Source organism: Crinia signifera, chromosome 4 (assembly GCF_055691185.1).
Source record: "Crinia signifera chromosome 4, ASM5569118v1, whole genome shotgun sequence".
NCBI classification, from domain to species: Eukaryota; Metazoa; Chordata; class Amphibia; order Anura; family Myobatrachidae; genus Crinia; species Crinia signifera.
The window spans coordinates 85,083,466-85,095,715 of NC_139220.1; the positions used below are offsets into that span (position 1 = coordinate 85,083,466).

General features: G+C 35.3%; 1 protein-coding gene across 2 annotated transcripts in view; it reads left to right on the top strand.

Moving 5' to 3' along the window:
- Positions 1-10,959, top strand: part of NR3C1 (nuclear receptor subfamily 3 group C member 1) — a 163,059-nt gene extending 152,100 nt beyond the window's left edge. For both annotated transcript variants that reach the window (XM_083181916.1, XM_083181917.1), the window contains exon 9: positions 1-10,959. This exon is cut by the window's left edge and continues 128 nt beyond it. In XM_083181916.1, the coding sequence (XP_083038042.1) occupies positions 1-25 (25 nt within the window). In that variant the 3' untranslated portion in view covers positions 26-10,959.
- The last annotated feature ends 1,291 nt before the right edge of the window (positions 10,960-12,250 follow it).

The following is a 12,250-nucleotide window of genomic DNA, read 5'->3' on the forward strand; positions in this document are numbered from 1 at the left end:
AAAACTTTTATTTCATCAGAAATGACTGCCTTACTAAAATTCTATACATACACACACACACACACACACACAAAAAGTTGCCTTAAGGAAAGAATAAGTCAAATTATAGCTTTTACTGTATTAAAAAGAAAATCAGACGTGGTAAATATCCTTGCAACGGTGTACCTATCGTAATTATGCACTACAGTTCATGTGGTTTACAGAGGGCCAAGATTTGGACTATGGAAAATTCCTCAATTCACTCAGTGAAATGAGACGCATAATAGATAATTAAACCAGAGTCTGCATTGTGAACATTCTGGTTTTAATTTTAACATTGGATGGATGAATATGTTTGCTAGATTTTTTTTTTTTTTTTTTTTATTTCCTGTCAGGTGTTTTAACTTTTTTTTTTGTTTGTTTCTTTTGTTTCTCTCCCATGGGGGAAAATAAATAAATAAGAGTTTGATTTATGCATGTAACCTGCTGAAAGTTTACAAGTGTATATCAGAAAAGGGAAGTTGTGCCTTTTTTTAAGCTATTGTTTGGAACTAGCAATTTTTATCTGTTTTTACATAATGAATCAACTGGGTTTTTTTTTTCTTTCTTACATTATATATATTTTTTCCTATTCTTGCAAGACTCCTGTTGTACAGATTTGGATTTATTTTTGTTTCCTTTTTTTTTTTTTTTTCAAAGACTGGGGCAGCTCACCGCTTTCCTAACACAAGTCAAACAAAATGTCTGTTGTTCATTACTACTCTTATCATGTCTGGCTACTTGGCACTTTCAGCTACTTACCCAAACAGATTGCAAAGTTATATGGCCAAAACATTTACCGTGTATTGGTGGTTTACTGGATCGGGGGAGGGGGAGGGCAGGGGGGTAGATTTGGTGAGTGATGCACCATTGGTTATTATATTACATAGGAATCTGCCTTCAAGACTAAAAATCCCTACAATATTTAGATTTATACAATATTTCCAATATACAAGTTTCCCATGTGCCATAAAATGCTTAGATATACAATGTTAGAAGCTGCTGTAGCCATTTCAAAGCTTGCCTATATATGTGTTTTTATTAGTAAAAAGTAAATATAAAAAAAAAAATTTTAATAGTCGTTCATAGTAAATTTTATTTTTTAAATCAGATAAAAATTTTCTTTTACTTTATTAAAGCCACTTTATTTCAGGGTCATATAGTACTTAAGGAAAAAAAATAAAAAGAAAGAAAAGTTTGATTTGGTACAAGCATTTGTTAAGCTACATTACTATGTACTGTATAAATCGTTCAAACTAACTTTATATTTATACTTTTTAAGAATGTATGCCACATTGGTATAATTGAAAAACAGGAAAGATAATGAAAGGGCTACTGCAGCTTGAAATTACAATCTATAAATTCTATATATATATATTTATATATAAAGAGAGAGAGAGAGGAAAGTAATTGTGGTAGGCTTTAGAACTTTTCAATTGGGTTATTTTAATGAGAGCCATTGAAGACGAGAACTTAGTTCATCAGTTGTTTTGAAATTACAGCTCGACACAGACTTGGTGTCAGATGCATTCTCTGACAATGTTTATTGCATTAACGTGATAGTGGTGATTGTTTATTGTGTGATTTTTGTTTTTCAAACAAAAATAATAACTGGACTGTAAGCACTTACACTTTTTGGGTATTTCTCTGTTCATTTGCCTTCTTCTTCAAATATGATCTAATTCTAACTACGCTTCAGGTCATATTCCACTAAGGCCTGGAATCTCTACGAAAACTACTAATCATGTAGTGATTTGAAGTGGATTCACAAGTGCTCATTTGTCTACGCAAATCTCATAGAAATGACTAGGGCACATATGTTCTTGGTCAAACTTCATATTTTACAACTTTTTACAGTTTTAATACATCGTAAATTTTCATATTTGTTTTTAAAACAAACTTTTCAACTTTTTACAGAACTCAGTTTAGTCTGAAAATCTTACACATTTTTTTCAAGAAAGAAAACAAAACAAAAAACAATTTTTAAGTATAAGTGCAATGTAGACGTATTCTATCTTTAGGAAAGTAAGCTATTGACTTTTCTCACAATAGATCTCTGTCATAGTCCCAACACCTCCCACTGCTCTACCTCCTAGGTCTGTAGTTCAAATGCATTTGAAACTGTTGGTAATAAATCATATACCCCTAAAGAAAACCTTGAGTCTTAAATATAAATAAATGTCCTTGAAGGCCGTATTGAAAGCACTATTGTTTTAATTTTATTTTCAATTACCTGTACTTATCTTAAAAAGCGGTATTACTGTAATGCTATGTCCTCATGGTGAGATTTGACATTAGATTTTGACTATATAGTCCAAATCACATGCAGATCGCACAGGTTTTTTACCTTGCGATCCCAACGCGCGCTCCCGTGATAGCACAAATCGAAACCCAGATAGACAGGGCAGCCATTACTATATAGTGCAAATCTAATGCCGATTGTATGAATTGTATGTAAATAGTACAGAGTTAGCAAAGATTGCATAGCACTTGAATCTCAAGTCGACTAGCAAGGGAATCTCACCGTGTGTACACATAATAAGATACAGAACCAGGTAACTATAATTTCAGAATATAGCACTTAGTAGTCTGCATGCTCTACCCTTGACCTTTTAGGGGCTTGTTCGCACACTTTAAAATGTACAGGAAAACTAGTTGCTTTAGCAATGCATGTTTACATTATCTACTGTACTTGTAACGTGCAATATTGAGTTCTCCATTAGGAAATGCCCATTGATAAGATGCTAGTCCCACCATGCATTCTAAAATATTATTTTTAATTAATTTATTAAAGTGAAAAAATATCAATAAGGAATAAGCCCTAAATGATCCTTGTCCTTTTTTATGTCAAATGTCACATTTATTCGGCATACTACCTACACTTAACAGGCATTCGTCTTTGTTTCCAAGACAAAATTAGTAAGATGTTCAAATCAACTTTATTTTATATAGTTTCAATAACCTATAGAAATGGCCTAATGTATTGTGATATCCATATTCCTGTAGTGCATAATTTTGAGTTAAAGTTGTGTTCAAAGTTTTTCTTTCTAAAGTTATAGTGTTTTTTTTTGGAATGTTTAATGCCTTAAGGGTTAGGTATGAAATTATTGATGTAACTGTTTCCATAAGCTTCTCAATCAAACATTCTCAATCCATTAAGCCATCCTCTTGGAGGCGCATGTTCATATTATTAGTACAAGAGGAGTAAAATTTTCAAAGTGGTTTGGTGGAATATTTGCCTTATTCTACAAAGCTTTGCGTTGTTCTCTTCGCTTTATGCCTTTTGTTCCACCTGTAATTCCCCTATATTTGTAGACCCTCCTGGACTTCTCCCTTATTATGTACAATGTAAACATGCCAGAGAACAGAATGAATTTACAATATTGTTATCTCCATTAATTTTAAAGCTTATAAAATCTGTTCATGTGAGATTTACAAATACAGCGCAGAATTGCAAAGTGAAAGCTTGAGGGGCAGATGTATCAAACCTTAGCGAGAGATAAAGAACTAACCGATTTGCTCCTAAAGCTTGGTATACACCATAAAGGACATTGTAGGCTAAATATCACTCTGATGCAGATCAGAATGATAGCACGTACGCATTATATAGTGTGTACACCCAATTACACGTATACGTAGGTCTTTCATTGCATCTTCCCAACTGATGTGCTGCACAGCAGAGGGTACAATGGTATCCAGTTACATGCATGTTGTAATGACATATTGCAACATTGTACGGCGTGTGAAATGTATTGTTAGGTCACACTGCGCCACATTGGGGAACATCGTGTGAACCAACTTAAATGCCATGTTAAAGGCTGTGTGTTTTTTTTTTTTTTTTTTTAAAGCCCTATAGAAGCACATTGGTACTTTTGGTCTCTCCAAGATTTGATACATCTTCTCCTGTATGACTGAAATACCGCAACACTGCATGTTCCTTCTATGACATTAAACTTATACCAAACTGGATCACAATTTGATTAGTTCCTTGTTAGCCCTTCCTTGCATTGTAAATAGCACTATACATTACTAAATCTTTAGCAAAAATGGGATGTGCCTTGTTCAGGGTTACTATACAGTTTAAGAGTGCATTTATTACAAATATTACACACCAACCACACTAATATTGCGTGGGAGCGTATAGCCCCTACCAAATCCCTTGCTGCTGCAAGATTGAATACATAATATTAAGGTTACTCTAAAATGAAAGGTTTCTGGATAAATTTCCAGCCACACACACAGACACCCACTGCAAGACACATCTGAGTTGTCCAACAGATTGTAATTAAACATTTTGTAGCATCTACCATCACTAGACTGTATGACTTGCTTCAATCTACTACATGAACACATAGATGATTTGTGATATATTTTGATGAAGCAACTAAACACCTATATTTTCATGCTGTATTAATTAATGCTAAAATATTCAATACAAACATATGATCTCTATTATGTGGTCTTTGTTCGTTCCTTGAATCACCTTTATTAGGTTTAGCATGTTGCCGATAGGTAATAAGCTTGTAGTAGTATGATACTCTACAAGCTTATAGAAAGTACAGAATAGTACAACAACAAATCCTGCTACCATAGGACAGTGCCCTGTTTTTCGTTATACTTGCATATACCTCATTACCACTGAAGTGCCACTGACACTTATTTTCCCCTTGTTCCATTACAACCAAGGTCACACATTCGGAACTTTTAACCAACTTAAGTTGCTGTATGCAACTCCTTTAGCTTTACTTTTAATGGCCCTCTAATCTCAAAGCATTTGTTTGTTTTGTGGTTATCAATACCTCTAAGGTAGCTGGGTCTTCTGAACTCGCCATTGTTATTATGCCATGTCCCTATTCTAGTGATGAAGAGAAAAATAATCACTATGTCATAAATCTTTAAACTTCTCAATACAATACGTCCTATAATAAGTAGAGATGTGCTGGTTCAGATTTACTTGGTTTAACCCAGATTGGCTTGTGCATGTTTTGGATAGCCAATGGGATAAATCTGAATGTGTGAAAATTTGGCGCGAAGAAGCTAGTAAATCCAAACGTGACATCTCTAATCGCAAGCACATTAAATATGAGTAGATAAATGTCTCCAATACACAAGTAAATTAAAAACGAAAAAAAAATTGCCTTTTACATTAGTTGTGGCGTAACTTGGTTGACTTAAGTCCTTTCATCTAGTGTTACATATGTATTGTCCAACTTACATTGTATAAAGTAATAGATTAGAGGTGGACATTTTTAGAAAAATCACAAAGCGTGACTTTTGCAGAGTCCAAGGTGTGCCATATTGTGCCATACATGGTGCAGTAAAACCAAGATGTATGTGGACACAACTAAATTTACTAAAAGTCTAACGTGTTGGCTCAAGTGGATTCTTAAACCAGTTACGTGAGGTAGTTTAGTTTATGTTCTTTGATTTATTTTTCATGTATTTTCTTGCTTAGTCTGTATGTATGTGTGTACATATATACAGTTTAAAGATTTATACATACACAAATCTATACATGCACATACACTTGTAATGGGATGCAGTTAAAATCCCGGCGGTCGGGATCCCAGCATTCAGAATCCCGACGCTGGAATCCCGACCGCCGAAATCCAGACACATTCTCCCTCCGTGGGTGTCCACGACACCCCTGGAGGGAGAATAAATTAGTGTGCCGAGCGTAGCGAGGCACTGGGCCCGCTGCGTGGCAAGCGCAGCGAGCCCGCAAGGGGGGGCAATCCACGTCCCCCCCTTGTCGGGATTTTGGCTGTCGGGATTCTGAACGCCGGGATCCCGACCGCCGGGATTCAGTACTGAATCCCTTGTAATGGATTGTTGGTGCAAGATATCAGGTGGTAGATGTCTTGTGTATTGTATGTTCTAGGTGTGTGTGCTATGATTCTGCATCCTGTAATCCTAAATGGTTATGAGACATATTTAATGTTTCATTAAAAGATATGAGCATTACTAACCTGACAGAAATAATGACATGGCAGTATCCGATGGATGCTTTGAGATGCAAAGAGGAGTTTGTTTAATTTAAGGTTTTCCAATCACACCCTCTTGAAGAGCTGCAGCAGCCGTTCTGAAATATACCAACAAAACATCACTATTTACCATATTTGTTTAAATACAGTATTCAGGTATAAAATACCATGTAAATTCTAGAAAAAAAGGTCATTAATTTTAGATGCACAGAAATATTTTTGGTAAACTTATAATGCATAGTAATCCATTTAAAATACTAAAATAAAATGTGAAAGTGTTTCATATAGTCTATTTTTTTTTTCAAAATTTTAAGATTAAAAACTATATATATATATATATATATATATATATAGAGCGAAAGAATGGAGGGCTTTTTTCAGCTGGATAAACCATACAATTTAATCAATTATTGTATCATAGTGACTTGTACAGTGTAAAATAAGAGCTTTTTTTTCCTTTTTATAGTGTTGGCTTGTATTTTTTTTTAAGGGGCTGTTGTAATGGATATTGCTGGAAGCTTGCACGAATGAGTTGTATCATTCAGGTTTGTATTGCTGTAAAGTTTGTCACTTAGCATTGCGGTTGACTAAGTTATTTGCTAAACCGTCAGCAGATTTAAGCTTTAATAGTCTGACTACCCTAGTAACCGCTCACAGTCTGCCTAAATCTGTCATAATGAATAAGTCTGAGCTGAATGCAAAGTCGGGGGCCTATGTGTTATAGTGTAAGCAGCTCTTTGAAACTTTGACTTAATATAATTTTGGTGGGAATTCTTGATATAAGAGTTCATCTGCATTTCATTATTAAGATGGGAGCAGCAGAGTCATTAACAATGACTTGTATAATCAAACTCATGGGAGGGTGTGTGTGCAGTTTCCCCTATTAATATATAATCTTAGACTTATCGGTAAGAGGAAACTTATCAAACCATATTGAGTGGGGAAATTGCCCAAAAGGGCCAATCAGCTTCTATGTATCATTTATTAAATACATTATAGAATCCGATTGGCTGCAACTTCTTTACTTGTCTAGTCTTTTTAGAAAGTTTGATATGTTTCCCCACAAGGGGAGTAAGAGATTTGTGACTTCATTTTTCAAGTTAACATTACAACTTAGAAAACGATCACTGCTTACTGTAAAAATAATACCACACATTTTATGTACAAGAATTTACAATGAAGCAAATATATATTTTTCCATTTACGCTTTTATTTTTCATCTAATTTCTTCAATTCTTAAAGTATGTAACAGGACATTCATGAAAACCCGTTTCTGTACACAATAAAGGCTATGTGTCCTGTAATCAATGTTAATATTGCTACAATAAAATAACAAAATGTTATTAATGGTTTTTTTTTTTCCCCTTTACTAAAAATCAGCGCGAGCAAGCGCTATGACTCGGGCTGGGTATAACATACAGTAGGTGTCTACAAACATGATTTACCATGGGCAATGCAAGAGCACATGAATAGATGTACACATACAAAGTGCATATTAAATCCATAAAATGTATATAAAGAACATGAAAAGACAGCACATTGCAGACACCACTGCACAAGTAACCGGAATACAGATAGTGTTTTGTGCAGCATGAAAGCTTAACCCATTGAGTGCCAACTTTTGAGAGAGATGTGCAAAATATCCACAAAAAATACCAGCATTGCTCACATTTGTTATATAAATTCAAATAAAAAATGTTGTGTAAAAAAGATTACATTTTCTATATAAAAAGGTAAACATAGGATTTTATGATGAATAACAATGTTTTCGTGGCTATTTTCACAACTATTTTGTCAAATTCACTTGGCACTCAAAGGGTTAAAAAATGACTTAACTAAATCTAACTTCTCCCTAAATCTAGGTATCACTTGATTGTTTTCCCATAACCTCAGACAGTTTAGACTGGAGCATGGAGTGCCTACCAGGGAATATCATGGTAGTGCCCCTTGTCCAGAGGTGTGGCCAGCTGCCACAGAGGTTTGGCTAACCATTTAGGAGCATAGTCTGGGCCCCTTGATAAAAATATATAGTAAATACTGCTAGTGGATGCATGATAAATGTCCCAGATTGTAGAAAAGTCGCCACAGTCCTATGCAGTATAAGGTGGCATCTGTATAATGCCCATGCACAGAGGAGTGGGGGGGCCATCTTCTAAGGGGGGGGGGGGGCGGCATTTGCCCTCAGAAAATGGTGACATCAGGGAAAACAACAAGTGCTGTATATGTGTATTTCATAATTAGTAATCATCTGTTTGTCCATTTCAGACAACTACAGCATACATCCACATAAATAACATTAGGTCATTTAAATTCTGCACTTGTTTCCCATACATACAATCCAACACATGCGCTTATTCGTTAGAGAGCCTGGATTGTAGTTGGCTCGGTAACTCTTACTCCAGCTGTATATGAACAATTCTCAACAAGGATTCCTTATACATAATCCAGAATGTAAACAAAGAATTTACTTTAGTCCACTTTTAGTGGCAACTACAGCAGCACTTTTAGCAGAGACATACTAAATCAGTTTATTGGATTTAGATATATTTTCCAAGAAAATCTGACAAATGGGAGTGTAATAGGAAAATAAGGTAACTGCTAGGGTAAGGTTTTCCGCTGCGTCTGCACACAGATTCCCAGATGTTGTCATTTTCAGACTCCTCATATAAGTCCAATATATATTGCCTTGGCAAGGAAAATCCACTAATTATACATATCGATGTACAAACTTGTGTGTTGGAATATGCTGATCCAACTCTTTCCATTCACTTAGCCTTTCTGCAGGACCCACCATCTAATTATTGTTGGTGCTCAAAATGGAGAAGCGGACTTAGGGTAAAATAAAGTACTATGGTGTAATATGGATCCGCCTGCTCTCCACACGTGTTGGTTCTGGCATGTACAGTATGTACAGTAGAGTCCTTGCCCATATAAAACTAGGGAGAGACCATGTAAAGGAGAGACTTCAGGATGAATAAGTCTCCAGTTACTTCTCAGGTGCACTTTTTCTAATCTCCTGCCATTACAATGTCATCAATGCATTCACATGTACAAGGATGTGTGCCCTATGTGTTCTCACCTACGGAGGTTAAAGAAAGTCATGGCCAGGTATTCTAATGAGGTCTGTTGAAGGAATATAATGATACTGCTAAAAAGAATGACTTCAGTGTGACCTATGTATCTTACAGCTTTATAAGCCTGTCTACATGCATTGCAGTAGGTCAGATTTATAAAGATGTCCATTATTGATTTGCAATGTCGTAAAATACATTTTGGGGGAAAAAAAAAAATCAATTTTCACTCTTGGAGAAGGCGAGTGATGCAGTCTGCAACGTTATGTGATAGGGGGCGCAGTAGTAATGAGATAACAAGTGAGAACTCTCAAATACATGCGCAGGATTATCAGGCCTTCTACATGTGAGGTGGCGATTAGCTAAAACAATATCTTGTTTAAAAATAATTGTCAAATTGAGCTGCAATCAGGAAAACTAAAGTTATTTTTTTGCTTAAAATACCACTTAAGAAGCTGATGCACAAATATATATGTATATTTTATACAGGAAAAAAACATATTTGAAGTGTCAGAAGTTAAGCAGAAATGATACTATTTTTGATAATAATGTGATTATGGGGAAGCTTCCCAGCAGGTAATGGATTCCCCCAGGACTATCCAATTGGCCCCAGCATGCCAGCACTTTTCAGGGTTTAGGCTTGATCCAATACTTTACATGAAACTTTAGTGCAGGGCATCTATAGGGGGGAGGGGGCAGTTACTGGAGGCCACCATTAATGCTTTGAAAAGAGCATGGATACAAGTATAGTGACGCAAAGCAGCACATACTGTAGGGCCCCTACCAAAATGTTGGTATGTGGCCTTGTGAAGCAGCCTGTGTACCCAGCCTCACTTACAGCTGAATGCTATGTGGCAGAAAATACTGCGCCGACAGATTATAGCTCAGCTCTTTATCACTGCAAGAATAAATCTGCATATTCATCTGTATCATGCATTCAAAAGCAGCCAGTATTTTCCCTGCATGCAAATATATCGCATTTGCACCACTTTCATCACCATAATGTGTCTAGATGCAAAAATTCTACTTTATGATCCTTATAACAACATTAACTTTAATTTTATATAAATGCTTGTCCAGGGCTGTCTTGACATTGTAGCCCATTGGCAAAGCAATACACTGGGACCCATTCACAGAATAGAAAAATCATAATTTGCTCCTCCTGCCGCCTGCTCTATCACTCCACATGCTTCAAATACAATGAATGGTTAGCAGTACTCTGGTGGATAGCCTACGCCAACCACCAATCAGCATGCTGACTGACAGACATTCACTGTCAAGCTGCAGGCTGGAAGGCAGGTAGAGAATGCTGACTGGTCGCTGTGAATGGGTGTAACTCACAATCACAGTGGAAGTTCAAGCATTCTGTATCTGCCTTCTGAGAAGCTTTGTAGGCAGATGCCCCCTGGCCAAGCCAGTCACTGCTCAAACACACCTAGAATTGTGCAACCCTGGGCAGCTGCCCAGTGTGCCTATATGTTACGATGGTGCTGAGTCTAGACTATCTATATCAGTTCTTATACACTTTACTCCCATAGAGATGCTTGGACTGAGGCTTTTACATACCAGGGACTATATTTACTAAAGGTCTTTTAATCAATTTAAAATTGGCAAAACACATATTTACATTACTAACATTTATAAAAAATCAGCACCAAACATCATCTGTTAGTAAATATGTACAGCCCCGAAACACAATGATATAAATCGATAAACATTTACCTTTAGTAAATATACACTGAGGGCTCATAGAGGGGCAGATGTATTAGGCTCGGTGAACTGATAAACTGTCTGGTTTTTATCACCGGCCAATTAGCTCCTAGCTGTGAAGCTGCAGGCTTGGTTTGAAAAATGACAGGTAGGAGCTGATTGGCCAATGATAAAAACACACTTTATCACTTCACCGAGCTTAATAAATCTACCCCTTAGTAACATTACAATTACATCACCCACATCAACATCAGCACTTTCGCCTTCATCAATTAACTGTAACATAAGCTTCCTTTTGCTTTTTTTTTTAAACTTACGTTGTGGCTCTTTTCAGATAATCATCTCTCCTGCGTATTTACATAACTATTACCAGTCACTAAGAAGCCATACTGCATGTGTGTGTTGTAATGTGTCTATGTAATGTAATTATATAGATACAGTATATATATATATATATATATATATATATATATATATATATATTTATATTACACACACACACAAAATAGTGGGACACATGCCAAATCTGATTGTAATACTTTTTATAGAATATTTATCATACTAGAGTTTGAACGTTGAAAAATATGATGTCATAAGTCTGATTGTATCTGACAAAACTACTCTCCTATATAGTTTCAGGTGATTATTACAGTTTAGATGCTGCTCTTTTATAGTATGACAACATAATACAGTTCAGTGGGGTTCATATACATAGAGCCAATGTCTGCATTAATAAGAGGGTGCAAAGTATGCCTTATTCTCCAGTATAGGACAGCTACAGTTCAGGAGTGCTAAGCTGTGTATATAGTAAAAAAACAAAACAAAAAAAACGTTTATTATATCCGTTATACATTTGTGTGTCTTGTGTCAATTTTTTATGTGTGGGTGAAATAACAATTGCAAATAGGTAAATGGTTTTTGTAAACTGCGCTTATAGAACAGCGGTAGTTTTAAAAAGCAGACAGTTACCATTGCCAAGCTTTAGCATTGTTTTGCTATATTCACTAACTTAACCCTAATCTGATCACAGAAACAAAATGGAGTCACTCTTGTTTTCCTTTTTTCTATTTTTTTTTTGCAAATGTCTTTTTATTCTTTTAATGTTCATTTTTTTATACATTTCTTTGCTTTTATGACTTTTAGATTGTTCTAGCAAACAATAAAAATAAGTACAATTTGCTGCTTCTTGATTTTTGGCAGAGTGTTTTTAAAATACTCTTTATTCAGCGATGACCCATGGCCCTGCTTATTAAATGAACAGATTGAAAAGTATGTCAATATTCTATTTTGTATAGGATTATAAATGCATATAATGGAGACAGATCTGAATCTATAATTATGTAAGGCCTTATTAAGAAAAGATAAATAATTAAAAGCCAATTTTTTTTAATGAAAGTATTAGTTGTAAACTGTATAAAATTAAAACTTATTCTTTAAAACTGTTTAAAATGTAGTTTTTTTTATACA